Below are 23,580 nucleotides of genomic sequence, written 5' to 3' on the forward strand. Positions count from 1 at the left end.
AGGGCTTTAAAAGTAACGACTAGCACCTTGAAGCGGGTCCGGAGACCAATGGGGAGCCAGTGCAGCTCGCGGAAGATAGGTGTGACATGGGTGTATCTAGGTACACCCTTTATCGTTCACGCGGCTGCATTCTGGACCAACTGCAGTCTTCGGACACTCTTCAGGGGCAGCCCCATGTAGAGTGCGTTACAGTAATCCAGTCTTGAGGTGACGAGGGCATGAGTGACTATTCGAAGTGCCTCCCGGTCCAGATAGGGCCGCAACTGGTGCACCAGGCGAACCTGGGCAAAGGCCCCCCTGGCAGCTGTGACCACGCAATACAGGTACTCCTCGACTTACAACCTCAGCTGAGCCCAGAATTTCCATGGCTAAGTGAGACATTTGTTACGTGACTTTTGCCCCATTTTACAATCTTTCTTGCCCCAATTGTTAAGGGAATCATGGTGGTTGTTAAGTTAGTAACACGGTTGTTAAGTGAATCTGGCTTCCCAAATTGACGTTGCTTGTCAGAAGGTCGCAAAAGGGGAATCACATGAGCTCAGGAAACTGCAGTTGTCTTAAATACTAGCTGGTTGCCAAATTTTGATTGTGTGACCCTGGGGATGCTGTAATGGTCGTAAGTATGGAAAACGGCCACAAGTCACGTTTTCAATGCCGTGGTGACTTCGGTCACTAAAGAAACTGTTGTAAGTTGAGAGTTACCTGCAGAGACATTTATGACCATCATAGGTGACCTCTGGGTATTATCTTTGATCTTTGCTGACCAGAGATGAGTGAAAGATGGGTGGCTATATACATATTTTAAACAAATAAATGAAAATGTTGACAGAGACTTCAAGTCATGAAGTTGTGGCTACCAATTTGAGCGTTTTTGATTGAATTGAATTGAATTTATTTAATTTCTATGCCGCCCAATCCCGAAGGACTCCGGGCGGCTTACAGAATAAAAAAAATTGAAAAGAACTTAAAAACAATAGGACGCACGAAGTTAAAAAAGGGAACACAACAAACACCCAATCAGAAGGCCTGCTGGAAAAGCCAGGTTTTAATGGCTTTGCGAAAGGCCATGAGAGTGGGGAGGGCCTGGATCTCCGGGGGGCAGCTCATTCCATATGGCCGGAGCAGCAACAGAGATGGCCCTACTCCTAGGCGTCGCCAGCCGGCATTGTCCTGCTGAAGGCACCCGGAGAAGGTCCATCCTGTGCGATCTTATTGGTCTGAGGGCGGTATGTGGCAGGAGACGGTCTCGTAGGTACCCAGGTCCTAGGCCATGTAGGGCTTTAAAGGTGGTAACCAGCACCTTGAATCGTGTTCGGAGACCAATGGGCAGCCAGTGCAGCTCGCGGAGGATAGGTGTGATATGGGTGTACCTTGGCACACCCAATATCACTTGCGCAGCTGCATTCTGGACTAGTTGCAGTCTCCGAACACTTTTCAGGGGCAGCCCCAAGTAGAGCGCATTACAGTAATATCCCGCTCTCCCTAATGTCATTGGTGAAAACCAAGTGTTTCACCCAGGATATGTTTCAAGGACACGCCCTCTTTTTTTTCCCTCTCCCCTCACTGCCATGTTTAGTTTTCCTCCATTAACAGATCACATTTCACGCCTGCAGGACCCTCAGGCGAAACAGTCTTCATGAGCTTTTCCAGAATCGCACCCCTGAGACATTTCATATTTTGGCAAATTTCAGAGAGGTATTAACCAGATGGTTCTACCCTTGGGTGTTGTACCCTTGCAAAGAACGGATTTCCTATCAGTGTGTCACAGTTATGTTGCTCTTTAAACTGGATCTCATTGGAGGGAGGCTGCTCTAGAAATCCCTTTCAAGGTGAAAAGAATTCTGCAGAAATTGCCAAGAAGGACATTTGATTCTACACATATTTTGCAAGCTGGGATATGTGTGAAAGCCATATTTGTGCTCCAGAGCTCTTTCTGATAACCTGCAGCCTCTCTGGCTCTGCATGGTTTTGTTTTTAAAAACTATTATAGATTTTACAAACAACAAGAACAAACTGAATCTAAATTAGAGCAGAGAAAGTGAAAAAAAAAATAACAGAATAAACTAAAAATGCAATAAGAAAAGAAAATAGAAATAGAGAAAAAAAAAGAAAGATGTAACGCTATAAAGGAGTAGCCTCCAAATTTATACACAGAAGTTATATGTGCAATTATATTTTAACCTCTCTCTCTCTCTCTCAAGTTAAATCATGAGTCTATTCTTTCTGTAATTTATCCCATCTAATCACCAGAACCATAAAGCGGATGGTTTTTTATGCAAACAGTCGATAAGTGAGCTTTCCAATCACCAATAAATGTAAATATTATCCTTCCTCTAATCAAAGAAGTCAGGATGATCCATGTCAGTGCCTCCAGGGTGGGAAGTTGTGAATGTCTCCATCTTTTTGCATATGATATAGTAATCTCACCATAGTATTGTAATCATACATTGAAATAATCTTCCTTGGCTTTTTTCTGTTTATCCATCAATCCTAAAAGGAAAAATTCTGGCTTCAATTGAATATGAATCTTTAAAATCCTAGTATCAATGTATGTATTTGAATCCATTTGTTTTTTAGTTTTATTTTTGTATATTCATCCAGCATAATAAAATGTTCCTTCATGTTGTTCCCATTTCCTGGCTTTGCTTGTTTTTGTTAAATCCCAAGGGAAGATTTCAGGCAAAAACTTCCTTATGGAACTTTTTCAAACTGGCAGATATGGATCAGTGGTGGGTTTCAAAAATTGTTCGAACCTACTCTGTGGGTGTGGCCTCCTTTGTGGGAGTGGCTTGCTGCCCATGTGACCGGATGGGAGTGGCTTGCCGCCCATGTGACCGGATATGAAGATGCCGACGAGACTTGTCACAACCACCTTAAATTACCTCACACACAGCACTGGCATGCATAAGAATATGATGTAAACTTGTTTTTTTAAAAGGCATCTTTGGTTTGCGTTAAAACAACTTCAACACACGCAATGTTCTGATTGCACCACAAACGCAGTAGTCATCCTTACCTTTCACAGAGGCACTGAGTTTTATAAATATGAGCATGATTGTGTAGAATAATCATATCCAAGGACCAGTGGTGGGTTTCAAAAAATTTTGGAACCTCTTCGGTAGGTGTGGCCTGCTTTCCAGGTCCACTGGTGGAACCTCTTCTAACCGGTTCGGTAGATTTGACGAACCGGTTCTACCGAATAGGTGCGAACTGGTAGGAACCCACCTCTGGTACAGATATTGGAAAGTAATCCCATCAGCAACAGGGCCATATTCATGTTTTCCCAAAAATAAGACAAATTATTAGACAGGGTCTTATTTTCTTTTGACCACCAAAATAAGCATAAGGCCAAATAATTGGCCTTATTTTGGGGGAGGTCTTATTATTTTTGAGGTGCAGGAGGCGGTGAGCGTGGTCACCTCACGGCTGCTGCTGTGTTGCAATATTTCCGGGGGAGGGCTTATTGTAGCGCATGCGTTCAAAAACCCAATTGGGCTAATTTTCCAGGTTGGTCTTATTTCCAGGGAAAGAGGGTAGTAATTGTCTGACAATAAAAGAAGCCACCAAACCTTCTCAAGGACTTGAGAAGATACAAAACTGGAAGCCTCTTTTGCAGAGAAAAAAAAAATACGAGAAATTTCTAAGGCAGATTTTTGCACTAGTTTCAGTCCCAATTGAATCCAACAGTCCTTGATCAATAAACCAGGATCTATAAGCAACAGTAGCTGAATACCCAGAGTCAAATGATGACTTCATTGTTTTATAATATTTCATTTCATTGAAGAATGGCATAAGTGGGGAGCTCCTAAGTGGAAAAACAAAAAAAATTGCAGTGTTGGGGAGGGAATGAAGGACAGGAAGGAGGAATTCCGCTGCTCTGGACTTTATAACTTCAGATAAAATTCAGCCAGTTCTGGTTACAATTGTACAATTCCTCAAAACAGCAGCTTGGCAATATTTCCTGGAAACAGTTGTGCTATTCAACACCATTTGTAATCTCTGAGGCTGTGTCTATCCGTAACACAAAGTTACATTGTGATTTGCTCGGCTTTGGCTAACTCTGCAATGCGTAGAGCCCTCCTTTGTTTAATTGTTGCTGTTGAAGATGGCACCCGGCGGGAATCACATACAAATAGCTATGACAGATAGTCCTCGAGTTACGACCACAACTGAGCCCAGAATTTACGTTGCCAAGTGAGAAATTGGTTGAGTTTTGCCCCTTTTTACAACCTTTCCTGCTTTGTTATCTGTTTAAGTGAATCATAGCAATAGTTAAAATAGTAACACGGTTTTTAAGTGCATCTCACTTATTAGGAGGTCGCACAAAGCATAACACAAGGACACTGCAACCGTCATAAATATGAAACAGTTGTCAAGCATCCGAATGTAAATCACGTCAACAACGATCATAAAGGTGAAAAATGGTAATAAGTAACTTTTTTTTAGAGCTGGAAAAACGAACGGTCACTCAATGAACTGTTGTAAGTTGAGGACTGCCTGTACTGAAGGAGGGTGGAAGAGAGATTTGGGATTCTTAGGTCTGTTCCATCAGGATTCCCACCTTTGTTGTTTTATTCCCTTGGTTTTTAATTTGTGACGCCACCAAAAGCCAGAGTGCAAATGGGTGGCTTTAGAAATCTGGATTGCAAACAAAATCAATTCAGGCACTGTACGGGTAATCCTGGATTTATGACCATAATTAAGCCTCAAATATCTGCTGCTAAGTGAGACAGTTGCTAAGTGAACTTTTCCCCTATTTTACGATCTGTCTTGCTTTAATTGTTGCGTGAATTACTGCACTTGTCAAGTGAGTAACATGGTTGTAACATCAGCAGTCACTAAATGAACTGTTGTAACTCGGGGACTATCTGTGGTTTGCAAACAGTAACTGATGTCGTAGCACACTGTATCAATCTTCTCTCTCTTTCAACCTCTCTTGATTTTTCAGCATGTGCAGTTAGCTGCAGGGTCATGGAGACAGAAATAAACACCATTGGGGATTTCAGAGCAATAGCCCTTAGACTTATATACCACTTCACAGTGCTTTACAGCCCTCTCTAAGCGGTTTACAGAGTCAGCATGTTGCTCAGTGGTGGGTTCCAGATCCTGGTGCAACCGGTACGGTGCAACAGGGCCCGGCGTCCACCACATGAATGCACGCAGCTCACAGATGCATACTTACTGTCTGTGACACTCTGCAACACCTGTGAGATGCTCCAGCTGCTTGGCGGAGCATCGTGCAGGCACCGTACATTCGGTGCGCATGTGCGGAAGCCCTGAAGAGCTCAAATGCAGGTAGGGATGGTGGGCAGGCGGGTGGGCCCTCCGGAGCACCTTACCGGAATGGTACCTGGTGCTCCTGGCAGGCACCAGTATGCCGTACTAGGGTGTACCGGTCGTAACCCGCTACTGATGTTGCCCCCCAACAATCTGGGCTCTCATTTTACCCACCTCGGAAGGATGGAAAGCTAAGTCAACCTTCAGCCTGGTGAGAATTGAACTCCTGGAGTGAGCAGCGAGTTAGCCCTGCAGTAAAAGGTAAAGGTTTCCCTCGCACATTTTACTTGCTTTCAAACTGCTAGGTTGGCAGAAGCTGGGACAATGGAAGCTCAGTCTGTTACCTGGCTCTAGGGATTCGAACCGCCAAACCGCCCAACCTTTCTGATCGACAAGCTCAGCATCTTAGCCACTGAACCACCACGTCCCTCAGCCCTGCCGTACTGCCTTCTAATCACAGTGCCACCACAACTCAATTAAATGAACATGCCCTTGATTAGGATATTCATAATTAGCACCTTGTCTGTCTAAGAAATTCCATAATTAGTACCGCAAACATCCAGAAGGTGGCGGTCTTGAACTGAGAAATGTTCATATGCTCCGGTGTCATAGAACCAATGCACAAGTAGCATACAGTCATTTTAATTCAGGGCTATTTTAAGATACTAATCGATTCCTCTGATTTCAGACAATTGAAAATGTTTGGCCCCACTGCTAAAGAAACAGCATCAGTACTTGAGAGACCGCCTTCTGCCGATTACCTCCCACAGACCCATTCGATCCCACAGATTAGGCCTCCTCCGTATTCCATCTGCCAGCCAATGTCGGCTGGTGACTACTCGGAGGAGGGCCTTCTCTATGGCTGCCCCGGCCCTTTGGAACGAGCTCCCTGTGGAGATTCGGACCCTCTCCACCCTTCAAGCCTTCCGGACGGCCGTGAAGACCTGGCTGTCCCAGCAAACCTGGGGTTGAGTCCCCCCCCCCGCTACTCGAATCTGCTGTGTCTGTTGTGCCTTTAAACTGTTTGTATTGTCTGATTGTCTTTGTCTTATTCTTTGTAATCTCCCCTCCCCTGACTTTGTTCAGCCGCCCTGAGTCCCTTCGGGGAATAGGGCGGCCTACAAATTGAATAAAATCCAAATCCCACGGGTAACCCTCGACTTGCAACAGTTCATTTAGTGACCTTTCGAACTTACAACAGCACTGAAAAAGGGACTTATGACCATTTTTCACATTTACGACCATTGCAGAATCCCCATGGTCAGGGGATCAGAATCCAAATGCTTGGCAACTGACTCATATTTATGACCATTGCAGTGTCCCAGAATCATGCGATCCCCTTTTGCAACCTCCTGGCAAGCAAAGTCGATGGGGAAGCCTGATTCACTTAACAACCGTGTTGCTGACTTAACGACCGCAGCGATTCACTTAACAAGGAAGGTCGTAAAATGCGGCAAAAACCCCACTTAACAAATGTCCCTCTTAGCAATAGAAATCTTGGGCTCCATTGTGGCCATAATGGAATGACCTGCAGTTGCCTTCAGATTCCCTTGCGCCTTTCAGTCTTCATCCAGACCACTCAAACAGGAAAGGAAGACTCACGTCCTTTCACAGACATGGCTCAGTTCAGTTCCCAACAATTGTCACCTTTGGCCAGGTTGACAGAAGCTGCTGGGATCAACATCCGGAAGATCACAGATTCTGCCCGCTTGCAGAACGGCAGGGAAATGTCCTCTTTTGAACTCTGACTGCCTCCCGTGGCTTTTTATTCTTTCACAGGAGTCCCATCTTGGCAAGTGGCGGCATCTGACTGAACCTGTACGGACTCAGAAGCTAAGTACCATCAAGTCTGGTTAATATTCAGAGACAACCTGGGAATTCTAAGGATCTGGGCTAGAAGGTGAAGTAGGGAAAAAGAAGCCAATGCAATCCTAAACTGCATTAATAGAGGGATAGAATCAGTGGTGGGTTGCAGGCGGTATGCCCTAGTACGAAGCACTGGGTACCGTTCTGGGAGGGCCCACCCGCCCGCCTGCCCGTTAAAGCCTTCGGCGCTTCTGCACCAAGCAGCTGGAGCATCGTGGAGGCAGGTAAGCGCCCATGTGGCCGACGCCGGGCCCGTTCCAACCAGGATCCGGAACCCACCACTGGATAGAATCAAGATCACATGAAGTGTTAATACCACTTTATAATGCCTTGGTAAGGCCACACTTGGAACACTGCATTCAATTTTGGTTGCAACACTATAAAAAAGATGTGAGACTCTAAAAAGAGTGCAAAGAAAAGCAACTAAGATGATTAAGGGACTGGAGGATAAAATAAATGAAGAATGGTTGCAGGAATTGGGTATGTCTAATTTAATGAAAAGAAGGACTGGGGTGATAGGGTAGCAGAGTTCCAATATCGAAAGGGCTGCCACAAAGAAAGAGGGATCAGCCTCTTCGAAGCAGCTGAAGGTAGGACAAGAAGCAGCAGATGGAAGCTAATCAGGGAGAGAACCAGCCTAGAAATAAAGAGAAATTTATTTTGAGAGTAAGAACAATTTAATCTGTAGAACGGATTGCCTTCAGAAGCCGGAGGTGCTCCATCACTGGAGGCTTTCAAGAAGAGATTGAACAAACATTTCTCTGAAATAGTATAGGGCCTCCTGCTTGAGCAGGGGGGTTGACTAGAAGACCTCCAAGGTCCCTTCCAACTCTTTGATTCTGCTGTACCCCAAAACTGCGGACAACCATTTCCGAATCATGATGAAGGAAACTTCATAACCCAACCATGAGTCAAGCTGATTTATGTATTTATTATTTTATTTTATTTTAGTTAGTTAGTTTGTCACACGTACAAGATAACAGGAATAAGGATAAACATGAATAAGAACACAGGAAATGGGTACAAATCAATCGGGACAGTAGGACAGGGATGTTAGGCACCCTGGTGTGCTAATGCACGCCCCCTACTGACCTCTTGGGAATGGGGTGAGGTAAAGAATAGACAGTTTAAGGCAGTGTTTTTCAACCTTGGCGACTTTAAATCCTGTGGACTTCAACTCCCAGAATTCCCCAGCCAGCTTTGCTGGCTGGGGGATTCTGGGAGTTGAAGTCCACAGGATTTAAAGTCGCTAAGGTTGAGAAACACAGGTTTAAGGTTAAAGTTATGGGGATTTGAGGATGCAACAACAGAGTCAGGTAATTCATTAGAAGGAAGCTAACTTTTAAAAGGGAATTCCACGCAGGACCGTGCTTTGTGGAAGCACCATTTCCTTACTTCCATATTGTTAGTAAAGGTCTTATATTGACTAGCAGAGATACCATCTGTATGCACGGTATAATAATAAAGATGGCAATATATTTTAAACTGAGCTATGGCATCACATAAGGCTGTGATGTATTAAATGTATTATTAACATGTATTAAATCCTATAAATCAAATACCTGAGGTCTCCTAACATAGGAAGCCAGAATTAAACCACAGTTTGGTTCGGCACACACCCAATCAGTATCTTAATTAAAGGAAATGGTTAAAGAAACATTGAACTACTCCCAATGCCAACTTTCATGGAAAAACTGGAAGAACAGTTCCTCTAGCTCAGGGTCAGCAATCTTAAATACTCAAAGAGCCACAAAGGTCCTAACCGGAAGTCAATTCTGGAGCCGACCAGAAGTCTGGTTTCCCCACTATAGAGTCTCCTCCTAGTGTGGCGTCCTTTTTCTTCTACCTGTCCTAACCAAAAGCCCTATCAATTGTGGAGCTGACCAGAAAACCCGCCCCTTACCATAGTCTCTCCTTTTGGCGCACCCTGATTCCCCCTCCCCCAAACCAGAAGCTCCTCTCAAAATTGTGGTGCTGACTGGCAACAGGGAGCCACAGCAGAGGGATGAAAGAGCCACATGCGGCTCCAGAGCAGCAGCTAGCTGACCCCTGCTCTAGCTGCCTAGATGGTGAGGTCTCAGCTATCACTGTTTATATTCTCCTGCATCAACATATCCTGGATTGACTTGTGATGACTGTTACTTGTTTGTGGCCAAAAGGCAGGCAAAACATGCGAGTGTTGTGTAATTTACCTGCAAGTAGAATTCAGAAACAATGACACATTGGTTACTGGCACTTGCCGTTCTTGTGTATTTGTGTTTCATTTGTACTGTAGGATTGACATTTGTTTGTTTTTACACATGGGGGGGACAAACTGGCTCAGGTGAGTCAGATCAGCTCACCTGCTGCTGTACCTGTATCCAGGTGTGCGGTGGCACATTCTTCAAAATGTCTTTGGGTTTTCTTGCCATTCGGAATCCCAGGACTGTAGCTGACTTGGGAAGTCCAGAAAAGACTCCAGAAGGAAATGACAAAGTGTTTCCTTATTTTTTGCTAAGAAAAATGATGACACTTCTTAGGGCATAAAGAATCCGACTCGACTCAGGGTAGATTTTATCTTGTAGATTGTGAAGTTCAAAAACTTTCCAGAAAGATAGCAGGAAACCACTTCCATATTAGAGGCAAGTAAATGTAAGAGTGTCTATAGAGTTATCAGAAATGGACATGGATTCAACCTTTTTTTTTCTTAGCACTACTGCTTTGTTATATTTCCTTATTGTAAGAATAGAATAGAATAGAATAGAATAGAATAGAATAGAATAGAATAGAATAGAATAGAATTAGTTGGAAGGGACCTTGGAGGTCTTCTAGTCCAACTTGGAGGTCTTCTAGTCCAGTGATCTCCAACTTTGGCAACTTTAAGACCTGTGGACTTCAACTCCCACCCTCTCTGGGTGTTGAAGTCCAGAAGTCTTAAAGTTGCCAAGGTTGGAGACCACTGTTCTAATCCAACCCCCTTCTAGTCTAGTGTAGGCAGGAAACCTTACACCACTTCAGACAAATGGTTATCCAACATCTTCTTAAAAACTCCCAGTGTTGGAGCCTTCACAACTTCTGAAGATAAACTGTTCCACTGATCAATTGTTCTAGCTGTCAGGAAATTTCTCCTTAGTTCTAGGTTGGTTCTCTCTTTGATTAATTTCCACCCATTGTTTCTTGTCCTGCCTTCAGGTGCTTTGGAGAATAGCTTAATTCCCTCTTCTTTGTAGCAACCCCTGAAATATTGGAACACTGCTACCATGTCACCCCCAGTCATGACAGCAGTGTTCCAATATCAGTAGAAACTATCTGGATTGTTTAACTGAAGACTACTACAAACATTTGATGATGAGAACCATTTTGTTCTAGTACAGGGCTCTCCAAACATGTACGCTTTAACTCCCAGAATTGGCTGGCTGAGGAATTCTGGGAATTGAAATCTACAAGTCTTAAAGTTGCCAAGGTTGGAGACCTCTGGTTTAGTGCTTAAGGTTCCAGGCTAGAAAAGCAGGAGACCCTGAGTTCAGGTCCTACCTTAGCCACAAAAGCCAGCTAGATGACCTTGGGCCAGTCATTCTCTCTCAGCCCGACCCACCTCACAGAGTTGTTGTTGTGGAGGAAAGAGGAGGAAGTTGTGTTGGATATGTTCCCCATCTTGAGTTATTTGTAAATAATAAAGGCATGATACAAATAAATACATAAAAATGTGTGCCAATATTTTTCAACCTTGGCAACTTGGCAATGGGCAAATGCCAACATCTGCAACATGCTACCGTGTTTCTCCAAAAATAAGACAGGGTCTTATTTTTTGACCCCCGAAATAAGCACTTGGCCTTATTTTCGGGGAGGTCTTATTATTTTTGAGGTGCAGGAGGCAGTGAGTATGATTACCTTACGGCTGCTGCTGTGTTGCAATATTTCCGGGGAGGGCTTATTTCCGGGGGAGGGCTTATTTTAGCGCATGCGCTCAAAAGCCTGGTAGGGTTTATTATCTAGGGAGGTCTTATTTTCAGGGAAACAGGGTATCATGTATGAGCCGAGGTGGCGCAGTGGTTAGGGTGCAGTATTGCAGGCCACTTTAGCTGACTATGATCTGCAGTTCAGCGGTTCAAATCTCACCGGCTCAAGGTCGACTCAGCCTTCCATCCTTCCGAGGTGGGTGAAATGAGGACCCGGACTGTGGGGGCAATCTGCTGACTCAATTTGCTAAAAAAATTGTAAACCGCTTAGAGAGGGCTGAAAGCCCTATGAAGCGGTATATAAGTCTAATTAATAAATAAATAATAAAATAAATCATATCTAGGCTTACACTGAAGATTTTTGAAATCAAATGCAACTTTTATCAGTCTTCTACACCTTGGTGCTTTCTATCTGCAATGCAGAGTCCTGGAATTTATTTATGTATTTATTTCCATGGCCACCTATCTCAACAACTGATCCTGGGCAGTCCAAGCACATAACCAAGTCTTCACGGCGTTACAAAAAGCAGCCAGAGACAGGGTCACCCTGATATCTGAAGGGAGAATACTCGAGGGGGTAGGGGCTATGGAAGAGAAGTACCATCTCCTGGTCCCCACCCTTTGACAATTTCCCAAGTGATAAGACACAATAGAGTTGTTGTTGTTTTAAAAAAAGAATCTCAAAAAACATTCTGGTAATACCGGATCAGAGTTAGAAAAAAAACAGGGGAGTGATTAAATGCATGCTACCCACTACATTAAGTTATGATTAGACACGTCCTTATGATTTGCATCTATACCGTGGAAGGTATTTAGCGGAACAATTATGTCCAGCTTTTTAAAATGCAGCTCAGAAGGGTGAGTGTTATGTCAATTACATAACAAAAGAAGAGCTGCATTCTCCGAAGAGGAACAAAGAATGCTGAAGGCCATATTACATTCTGTTCCCTGTTCGTGTTACCATGCTGCACAGCGGGCTCACCTCAAATAGAGCAGGGCTGGAGTGATGTATCATTCAAACAGGTCTATGCAACTGCTCGGGGTCCATCAACACCACTTTATGTTCTTCGCATCCCATAACAATATACAGTCAATAAAGGAGAAAAGATAAGAACTGTCGGTGGCGCTCAAGGAAGGACTGGAACATGAGGTGGCGTCAGTCACACGTGGAGAAGACTTTTCCTGGCACAGCCTTCACCCCACCCCACTTGTCTGAGTCCCGTACTGACCAGGTGGCATAATATTGTATTGCAGCAGCCAGGGGGAAGGGCAAGTTAATTATTGCTGACATACGAGAGGATTAATTCAAATCTGAAAAGGTTACAGATTCGTGATGACTGAAGTAGCAGCTAAATTTTCACAGGTACTTCAATCTGTACTTATTAATTATTGATGCTAGGAAAACAGGCGTGAAAATCTCTTTTTTGGAAAGCAAGGGCTGAACCAAGTTTTCCAGTTTAGCTCGTGTGCTGAGCAAATTCTTTTATTTATTATGAAATTTATAGGCCGCCCATTTCATATCCAACGATTTGGAGTAATTTTTCTGAGAGCCAGTTCCAAAACTGCGGCGAAGCCCGGCAGAGAGCTTTCCAGTGGGGCCTCTCCTATATAATCCAAGATGGACCATAAGGAAGGCTGAACACCAAAGAATGGAAGCCTTTGAACTCTGGTGCTGGAGAAGACTCCTGCGAGTCCCTTGGACTGCAAGGCAATCAAACAGGTCAGTCCTAGAGGAGATCAACCCTGACTGTTCTCTAAAAGGCCAGATCCTGCAGAAGAAACTCAAAAGACTTTGGCCACCTAATGAGAAGGAAGGACTCCCTGGAGAAGAGCCTCATGCTGGGAAAGACTGAGGGCAAAAGAGAAGAAGGAGATGACAGAGAGAGAGGTGGCTGGATGGAGTCAGCCAAAGAAGTTGGTGTGAGCTTAAATGGACTCCAGAAGATGGTAGAGGACAGGAAGAGGGCGTTGTCCATGGGGTCACGATGGGTGGGTCATGACTTTGCAACTAACAACAACATTTAATGGACTCATGATAGATGGATTTTGAATCAATAATTAATTAATTACAGGTAGTCCTCAACTTGTAACAGTTCATTTCGTGACCATTCAAAGTTACAATGTAACTGAAAACAGTCACTTATAACCATTTTCCACACTTACGACCGTTGCAGCATCCCCATGGTCACATGACCATGTGACCAAAATTCAGAGATGTGTCAACTGACTCATAATTTATGACGGTTGCAATGACTGGGGAGCATGTGATCCCCTTTTGCAACCGTAACCAGCAAAGCCAATGGGGAAGCCAGATTTACTTAACGTGTTGGTTAACCTAACAACCGCAGTGATTCGTCACCCAGCTTTACATCACCCCAGGGGTGAAATCTAACAGGTTCTGACCAGTTCTGGAGAACCGGTAGCGGAAATTTTGAGTACTTCAGAGAACCAGTAAATGCCACGTCTGGCTGGCCCCGCCCCCATCTATTCTCTGCCTCCCGAGTCCCAGCTGATCGGGAGGAAATGGGGATTTGCAGTATCCTTCCCTTGCCACGCCCACCAAGCCACACCCATCAAGCCACACCCACAGAATCGATAGTAAAACAATTTGAATTTCACCACTCCATCACTTGTGTCGGGGGCACCTGTAGTGGTCCGAGCATTCTGCCAGAGAAAACGGGCTCCTGAGCTCCATTTTTGGCTGTGATGGCCTCCTGCAGCCTCCTCCAGTGAAAATGGAGCTGAGAGGGGCCACGCATGGCCCTCCCAAGCTCCATTTTTACTGGCAGAGCCACTGTGGGCCGGTCCTTCACTGTTTCTAGGGCGCTCTCCCCCGCCCCTGTTTGACACCCTGATCAATAGGAATCAGTCTAAACTCCAATGAGTTAATAAATGCAACTTGAATACAGGTTAGCCAATTCTTCAAAAAAGAATAAGTATGCATTACTTTAGGTCACACAGAAATTGCAGCGAACCTAAAAAACAACAAAAAGAATCCATTTTAAAATCAAAACTATTTCAAATTAATTTGGCTCCAAGAAGATTTGACTCCTATTGTCAAAAGAGGAAGCCAACGGCAATAATTATCTTCTTTATTGTTCATCATTTGAAAATAACCTACAGTCAGATTAGTGAAAGGCTACCCGACTCTCATTTATTTTTCTGCAGAACGACATGAGACATATATGCATTTCTGAAATCTTTCCACCTTTGATCCCGCTGCCGTTACAATCCATCTCACATCAATCTTTTAGGATCTATTTTCTCCAAATGGACCAGGGGCTTCAGCTGCTCAGCAAAACTCCTCATGTCATCGGAAACCATATCTTGTCCTGCTGGCGCCACAATGTTGAGCTCCACGAGGTAAGAAAGAGACAAAGGCTCAATGTTATCAGTGTTCCCTGGGAGGAGGATGCGGAAGATCTTGTACACCACAATCTTCATAATGCCTTTGCGGAACACGTGCCCCTTGGCTACAAACTCGTGGTCCATGCGGAAGCCCATTTCTACCAGGAAGTCTGTCAGGTTGTCCGAGGTGGCAATATCCACACAATTCCGCACCAAGGCATGGCGGTTTTTGTCTCCCATTTCCGGCTGCCCAAGATACCGCAAGTGCCAAGGAGCACCAGGTTTGTCCATGGAGCGTCGCGTGCGGAGGACAAATGGACTGGCTTGTTGGCCTTTGAGAAGGAAGACCATCTCGTGATCTACAAAAGTCTCGGGCTCCATGTTGTCACAAAGACCACGGAGTCGATGAAGAAGACTCTCTAGGCTTTGATCCAAAACGCTACCTGGAGGATTACAAATTACAGATTAACAAAGTTGGAAGGGACCTTGTAGGTCATCTAGTCCAACCCACCACCCAAGCAGGAGACCCTACACCATTTGTGACAAATAACAGTCCAATCTCTTCTTGTAGGCCTCAAGTGATGAAGCTCCCACAACTTCCAAAGGCAACTTCTGTTCCAATGGTTGATTGTTCTCACTGTCAGAAAGTTCCTCCTAATTTCTAGGTTGAATCTCTCCTTGGTCAGTTCCCATCCATTATTCCTTGTCGGGCCTTCAGGTGCTTTGGAAAATAGCTTGACACCACCACCACCTTCTCTGTGGCAGTCCCTTAAAGACTGAATTGCTAAACTTGTCTTTACTGACAGGAGCAAAGTTTCTTCTTCTCCACCAATCTGCCATCTTCTAAAAACTGTGTAGGACCACATACAGTACCAGGGTATCTCTAGAAACTGCACTGAGTAGAAAAAGGCACAACCCTTCACAAAAGATACAACTATGATGATTCTTCTTAACAAGGGGGACTTATCGCAAATTATACTTTCTACATACCAAATGTATGAGATCTGAATGTAAAGCAATTGTTGGGTGCCAAATTAAGAACAGGTATTCCTCGATTTTACAACGACAACGGAGCCCAGAATTTAGGTTGCTAAGTGAGAAAAGTGTTGTAAGTTTTGCCCCATTTTACGACTTTTCATGCCATGTTTATTACGTTAATCACTGCAGTTTTTAAATTAGCAAAATGGCTGTTAAGCGAATCTGGCTTCCCCATTGACTTTGCTTGTCAGAAAGTGACAAATGGTGATTACGTCACCTCAGGATACTGCAAACTGTCATAAATATGAACCATTTGTCAAGCATCCGAATGTGAATCACGTGACTATGAGAATGCTGCAATGTCCACAAGTGTGAAAAATGGTCGTAAGTCAAATTTTTTCAGTGCCGTTATAACTTTGAGCAGTTGAGGGCTATTTGTATTCAGATAGTCATGGATAGTTCACAGTATATACTGTAACACAACCTGTATTTTTAAAGTGTTCCACAGCCCCCTGGGTTGCCAGTTCAAAATCCTAGGTAATATTTCTTTTAATATTTTTAGTAGCGCAGTTATAAAAGGAAGGTACTTGAATAATTAAGCAACTTTGTGCTCTTTTAAGGGACTGACACATACTGTAATATTAATCAGATATGAGAGTCAAGCAATTCTTGACTCTTATATCTTGCCTTTAACTCACCTTGAAGCAAATGTTCCATCATGTTAATGGTGCCGCCAGTGACTGGCATCATAGTAACAGGTGGGGCCTCCATTCTAAGAAGTTCCCTACAACAGAACACAGAACACAACATATACATATATTTAAAAACCTAGTCCTGGTTCTCCTACGTGATCCCTTTCTCTCCTGTTACAATTTTAACTCCCAAAATTTCCAAAGCAACATGGGATCTATAGTTCCAAGATAACAGAGGGGAGAAAGATAATTTAGTCAATAAAATACAAAGCTTCAATATTGTCTCTGCAAACAAAAAGGAAGGATTTATCCAAGGAAAAGAGAGCTGATAGGCGTTTCTCCTTTTATTATTTTTGGGCATACATCTCCTACTGTCTAATAGTCAATTAGGAATCCAAAGTCAACTAGAAGTTGAATGAACATTTGGTTGTGGTGGTATGTTTTTTTTAAATGAGGTATAGAATCACAGATTTAATAACATTGCTGTGGTGCAACACAATCCAAAGGCAAATGATGACACTCAGATCATTTTCTTGCAAAGAAAAGAGGCAATCCTTGTAAATAAGCCTTTGAAAATGGCTAGTTTAGCCTTCAGATGAGAAACAAACAGCCTGTTGCAGACTAAAAGGTGATTCAGAAATGTGGCTAGGTTAATATGCCATGCATGCTAAAATATATTGGCTTTTTCGGGTGGTGTGAAGCTAGACAGCATTATTATTAAATTAGATTTCATCTATAAAGTTTTTTTTATTTTTTCATTTTCATAACATATAAATCACATGTATACTATTACATAGCCAACATCATATTGTATTATTAAATGTTTACATCAATTCATCTTACCATCAACTCCCAAAAACAATTATTGGCTCTTCTCCTCTACATACACCCTATTTGTACCCTATCCATCACTTTCTTCTCCCTCTCTCCTCCTTCTCCCTACTTCCTTCTGTCACCCTTTTCTTCTCTACTTATTAAATTAGATTTTAACCACACAACACACAAAAATATATAAGGAAAAAAAAACTCAAAAGAGGGAAACGTGTCTATTTTCCCCATTGTTCTGTGAAGTGGGTTGGGTATGTTTTACAAACTGAAGTTTGTACACTATATGACTCCTGACAATAGAATGTATTCAGTCAATCTTGGCTACTACCCAAGAGGACGCACGGTGGGCTCCTTCCTGATGCAAGTTTCAATCCCCCCTGCCTAAGACCACCCACCCCGAAGTAAAAACTCCACCAGGCCCTTGCTCGACAACACACCCCTTCATCAAAACTCCCATCGAAGTCTTCCTGCATTTGCTGCAGCGCCCAGTTTCCCTGGAGGAGGAGGAGAAGCAAGATTTGGAGCAACGTCTGAACCAGGGCAACTGTTTTCCCCTTGAACTGTTTTGCTAGTTTTTATTTATTTTTTAATTCCTGTCACTTTCGTGACTCCGGAGGGTTCATAAATTAAAAGAGAGAGAAAAAAAGAAATTCGGCTCAATAACATTAAAACAAGGCACATATAACCGCCTTGATCGTTCTTGGCGTCGTTATCCTACAAGTATCCTGGGACAGATGCAAACGTTTTGCCTTTTTACCCTCTTTTGGGGAAAATTGCATGTAGCTGCAACTGGGTCCCACAACCCCAACACACACACACACACACACCGGTCCCAAGTCTCCGCTTAAAGGGTAAAGAATCGGGGTCAGCTAGCACGCACCTGTCCGCCCCACTGGATCAATGCACGTGTGAATCTCAGCAAGACTCTCCTATAAAGCGCGAGGCTCTCTCCACCAGGACCCCAGCAAAACACGCGCGCCCACGCATGCGTGTTCCTCTCTGCCTGTTCTGGGCGGCGCCATCTTTTCCTATTACGTCATTGTACGGAAAGCTCCCCACCCCCCGGCCACGGCGTGGGTGAAAGGGAGAAAAGAAAATGGTGCTTTACAGTGAGGGAGCTCCCCCGGGGAAGCCTGGCCTTACCTCTGCGTGACGTTTAATTTTTGCGCCGCTCAGAAGACATGGGTGGTACACAGGAGCCCAGATTCTGCACTCTCATTTGGCGTGCTTTAGTTTAGATCGGGGCGTCCAAACTTGGGAACTTTTAAGACTTGTGGACTTCAACTCCCAGAATTCCCCAGCAGGCAACAAGTCTTAAAGTTCCCAAGTTTGGACACCTCTGGTTTAGATCAAGGCATGCTGGAATTTAGGATACTAAATGCTCCAGATCTTGAATTGAGGCCATTTCGAATCATAAAGTTAAAATAAACTTTATTGTCAACAATAACAGAGTTGGAAGCGACCTTGGAGGTCATCTAGTCTAATCCCCTGCTCACACAGGAGACTTATACTAGGGATTCGAACCACCAAACTGCCAACCTTTCTGATCGACAAGCTCAGTGTCTTAGCCCCTCAGCCACCTAGCCAAACTTTAAGATATTGAATTGAGGCCATTTGGAATCATAAAATTAGAATAAATGTTATCGTCACTTTGAATGTACACTAATCGGCATACATTAAAATGAAATTTTGTTGCATAGAGATCTCAAAAGTCACTACCTCCAAGACACCCTACATAAACATGACAAAATAAATAAATACAAAATTATGCATATACTCACATATATGATACAGAGAAACAACAACCAGTTTAGTTCGACTGTATACTTGGACATGGTGAGAAAAACGAATCTTGTGAGTTTACCAGAGGGATAGGCATGGAAATAAAATTGCAAGTTGCAGTCACATGACATTTCACTTAATGACTGAATAGGAAGTAATATAAGTCACAGTCACCTGGTTTTCCATTAATGACTGTAGTGTTTAGGGAGGGAGTTCTTGGTTGAAATTGTGGTTGCTAAGTGAGGTCTACCTGCATTAGTGTTATTTGTAGTCTCCAAATATATATATATTTAAGTCTTGAGACACTACTGTATTCATGCACACTTTTAATATTTACACAATAACCTTTAACTTGGTTTCTGATTAACTAATTGCTGGCCTTACAAAATACTCTGGATTATAAACTAAGCCAATAACCCGGATTCACATAGTCTATTTATCTGAAAAAGAATGAACTGAGATAACAACTAAGCAAGTTTATCCCTAGATAAATATGCTGCTAAATCTTTCCTTAACTAGGTGTGTTGTATAAATCTAGACCTTCAGTTTCAGGAATCAGCAGCATTGGGGAAAACCCAAATTGTACAGAAGTCCAAAAATATCCTTGGGAGGGGAAAAAAACCAACCCACCTCCTCCTGAGTCAGGAATTCCTCATACTGTCCATAACCTGGTGGGCACCTGGATGCTGACTAAGCATAAGGGGCAGTGGTGGGTTTCAAATTTTTTTTAGAACCTCTTCTGTAGGTGTGGCCTGATTTGTGGGACAGCCATGTGACCGGGTAGGAGTGGCTTGCCAGCCATGTGACTGGGTGGGTATGGCCAACTTGTAAAATGTGGTGAAACTTAACGTCACTTAACGACGCTCTTGGAGGCTTTTGAGAAGAAATTGGGCATCCATTTGTCTGGAATGGTATAGAATAGCACTAGCAATAATACTTGGACTTATATACCGCTTTACAGCCTTCTCTGAGTGGTTTACAGTGTTAGCATATTGCCTCCAACAAACTGGGTCCCCATTTTACCAACCTTGGAAGGAATGGAAGGTTGAGTCAACCTTGAGCTGGTCAGGATCGAACTCCTGACAATGAGCTGAATTAGCCTGTAATACTGCATTCTTACCACTGCGCCACCACGGCTCAGGACCTACTGCAATGGGCAAAAAGTTGGACTAAGAGACTAAAGGTGCCTTCCAGCCGTATTATTCCATGTTCCAGGATTAACGGAAATGACATTGGCACCAGAACAAAATTTTCTGGTTGACGAGAATGCTAAGTTAGGAGTCTTTTGTGCTGCAGTTCTCTCTTGGTTATTCTAACAGGCTATCAGATACACCAGTGTTTTTCAACCACTGTGCCGCGGCACACTAGTGTGCCATGACATAGTGTAAGGTGTGCCGTGGGAAAAACACCCGCCGGGTGTTTTTGCCTCGGGACATCTCTGTGTCCCGAAAGTTGCTTTCGGGACACAGGGATGCCTCTATTAAGTCCCTGCGGCCCCGCGTTTACTTTAAAAACGCGGGGACCGTCGGGAGGTAGCGCACGCAGGGACGTCACTGACGTCCCATGCATGCGCCCATAGCAACAATCGCGGAGGACTGGAGCAGCGAGGAGAACGCGCGCTGTCAACTTGGTAAGTGGGGCAGTACATTTTCTAATGGTGGTGTGCCTCGTGATTTTTTTCATGAAAAAAGTGTGCCTTTGCACAAAAAAGGCTGAAAAACACTGAGATACACTAACTTATATATTCTTATTTTCAATTTTTAAAATGATTCTTAGCCTTTGCCCCAGTAAACTACTTCTAGATTTTGTTCATAGTCCATCTGTCTCAGACATCGCTTCATCATATGGATGGCAAGATAAAAAGTTGTTAAATTGCTTTACAGCTAGCAATCCTTGGCCATCTCAAAAACAATTACCCACTTTAACATTTACAGTCAATTAATGCCTGGACTTGGAACAGGTTGCTCTTATGATAACATGAACTTGGTTTTCACAATTAGAATGACTTTATAATTATAGAAATGGCTTGCAATGTAAGATGTAAAGCTAAATGTTGTTATATTATTTTTGTAATCTACATCACCAAAGGAGGTTGGAAATCATTACTTCTTTCATCTGTCTTTGCCCTTTTCTCTTTTCTTTCTTTTCTGACTGTTCTTTTTTGTATATTTTTATTTTATAATGAAACTTAATTTTAAAAATTCTAAAAAAGAAAATATGAACTTGGATTTTTTAAAAATAGACGTGCTAGTTAAAATTCCATTCCTAATGATAAGACATATCTATCTAGTAACTAAAGACTGTCCTGAAATATGCAAAAGAATATTTTCTATTAGTGCAAATTCTATCTATAAAGAAATAGACAAATCTTTGAATCACACAGAATACTTTATCTCCGATAGAGATAAAAACTAACATACCCAGGGTTGTGTCATCCTTTTCATCTCATTTTTACTAACCTAAAGCCATGAGAAGCTTATAGCTGGCAATTAAGCAAGTAGCTGAAACAATTTAGTTGTTTCTTTTTCCCATAAAGATACACTGAATTTTCAAGAAGATTTGGCATCAGAGCCATCTTCCTAGGCTGGGGAGATAAGTTGTATCTTTTCGTTTCGGATTCCATATGAGTTTTAATAAGGAGAACATTTTTTTAAAAAAAAGCACCTTTGGTTTTATTAACTGTTGTCATTAACACAGAGATTTCTGTACCTGAGAGCTATTAGGTCAGAATACAGGTATAAACTGGTACAGCCAACCTCTAAATATCAGACTGGCAAATGGAGAAATGAAAGCAATCCAGCTGAATCCATGTTTTTCAACCTTGGCAAGTCTGTTGGGGAATTCTGAGAGTTGAAAATCCACGCATCTTAAAGTTGCCAAGGTTGAGAAACACGGAGCTAAATGCAATAGGTTCGGGCAGGTGGGTAAGACCGTTCCTTTGACAGGCCTGCTGGAGAGCCAGTTTGATGTAGTGGTTAAGGTGCTGCCCTAAAAACCAGGAGAGTGTTGAGTTCTAGTCCCCTTCAGCACGAAAGCCATCTCGATGACCCGGGCCAGTCACTCTCCCATCCCAACCCATCTCACAAGGTAATTGTGGTGGCTAAAATAGGAGGAGGAAGGAGTATTAGATATGTCTGCTGCCTTGAGTAATAAAGTAATAAAGTTGCGATAAAAAATTAATAAATAAATCTATTGTAGGTGAGGAGACAAGTCTGCTGGCTAGAGCAGTATTTCTGAGCCACAACAGTTTTAACTTGTATGGACTTCAACCCCCAGAATTCCCTAGCCAATACTGGGCTAAAGTGCAGCAATCCCCACTGTATTTTAGGGCAGCCCAGAACCTACGTGGTAAAGCAGTTGTATGTATGACAAATACACAGTCCAGTGCTCTGTACACTTTTCTTATGGTGTATTCACCAAAACAATCACTGTACAGGTAATCATCGACTTACAACCACAATAGAGCCCAGAATTTATGTTGCTAAGTGAGACATTTGATAAGTGAGTTCTGCCCCATTTTACAACTTTTCTTGCCACATTTGTTGAGCGAATCACCGCAATTGTTAAATGAATAACATGGTTGTTAAGAGAAACTAGCTTCCCCATTGACTATGCTTGTTAGAAGGTCGCAAAAGATGACCACATGATCCTGGGACACTGCAATCGTCATAAATATGAGCCCGTTCCAAGCATCCGAATGTAAATCATGTGGCCAGGGTCGTAAGTGTGAAAAACAGTCATAAGTCAGTTTTTTTCAGTGCTGTTGTAACTTCGAATGGTCACTAAATGAACTGCTGCAAGTCAAGGATTACCTGTAATTAAGGTTTGGTTTTATTCCTCTGTTGCATGTGCTCTTTCAAACCCAACCAAACCAGGTTCTGGCTTAGATGCATTATAAATCCCCAGTTACTATTCTGCAGTCTCACCTACCATCCTGTGTTATTTTAGTCCATGCTCTGCAGCAGGGCGTGCTCCAAATTTAACACGAGCAACAAAATGAAAGGAGCGAAAAATACATTGGGGCGTTTATCTGACAAGTCAAGCTGTTATCCTTGCATATTCCCTCCCCTTCTGTTTTGGAAAGTTAAGTGTCCAAATTCACTTTCATTATGCATGATTTCCCATCTTCCAAAATTAGAAAGCACAAACAGCTGTTTCGCAGCCATTATATTCTCTTGGCACTTTGCAAACAGGCTTTTGGTGGGGATGGGGTGGGGGGAAATGGGTGATTAACCTATTGATTCAGAAGAGCGCACGTCTTCTGCACCCAGGAAAACATTTGCAGCAGACTAATGAGAGAGCTACATGCTGATCAGAGTGATCATGTGGTCAGTGGGATCAGCTCTGAGACTTCCATCACGTATGGCTCGGGGGAGCAACTCGCCCTTTTAATATGTGTCAACAGGAATTGTCAACAGGAGCCGCTCTGGTTTAAAGTAATCCTTGAAGAAAGGGAGGCTTGCTACTCTTATCTCTTGTATTTGCAACACCAGAGAAGTAATGATTTGTCCAGGGCCATCCAAATAAGTGTGGGAGCAAATTGCTGCAAGTTTCTGACCTATTATCAAATGCAACCTAATATAGCCATAATAGAATGATAATGTCCAATGATTGAACTTTACCTACTAGAGTCTGTTTTGAGGTGGGGAGGTGGGGATGATGATCAGCTATCATTTGTTTGTGGGTTTGGGGAACCCAGAGTGGGATGGAGCCCATTAAATGGTTGCCATGAAGTGCTGTTGGAGGGTGGGTGGTGGAGGATGATTTTATTATATTAATTTATTATATGACTCATCTTTTATTCGTTTATGAGGTTTTATATTCTGTAAGCCGCCTTGAGTATGAATAGGCGGCAATATACCTTCCCTAAA

General features: G+C 43.1%; 1 protein-coding gene across 1 annotated transcript; it reads right to left on the reverse strand.

Annotated features, from left to right (window-relative positions):
* Nucleotides 1-14,076: 14,076 nt before the first annotated feature.
* MED18 (mediator complex subunit 18) lies at nt 14,077-17,997 on the reverse strand. Its single transcript, XM_032227101.1, has 3 exons — nt 17,808-17,997; nt 16,106-16,191; nt 14,077-14,872 (listed from the first exon to the last, which is right to left on the reverse strand). The coding sequence occupies exons 2-3, from the start codon at nt 16,176-16,178 to the stop codon at nt 14,319-14,321; spliced, it is 627 nt and encodes a 208-aa protein (XP_032082992.1). The 5' UTR covers nt 16,179-16,191; nt 17,808-17,997; the 3' UTR covers nt 14,077-14,318.
* Nucleotides 17,998-23,580: the final 5,583 nt, after the last annotated feature.

Source organism: Thamnophis elegans, chromosome 12, assembly GCF_009769535.1.
Source record: "Thamnophis elegans isolate rThaEle1 chromosome 12, rThaEle1.pri, whole genome shotgun sequence".
In the NCBI taxonomy this organism is placed as follows: Eukaryota; Metazoa; Chordata; class Lepidosauria; order Squamata; family Colubridae; genus Thamnophis; species Thamnophis elegans.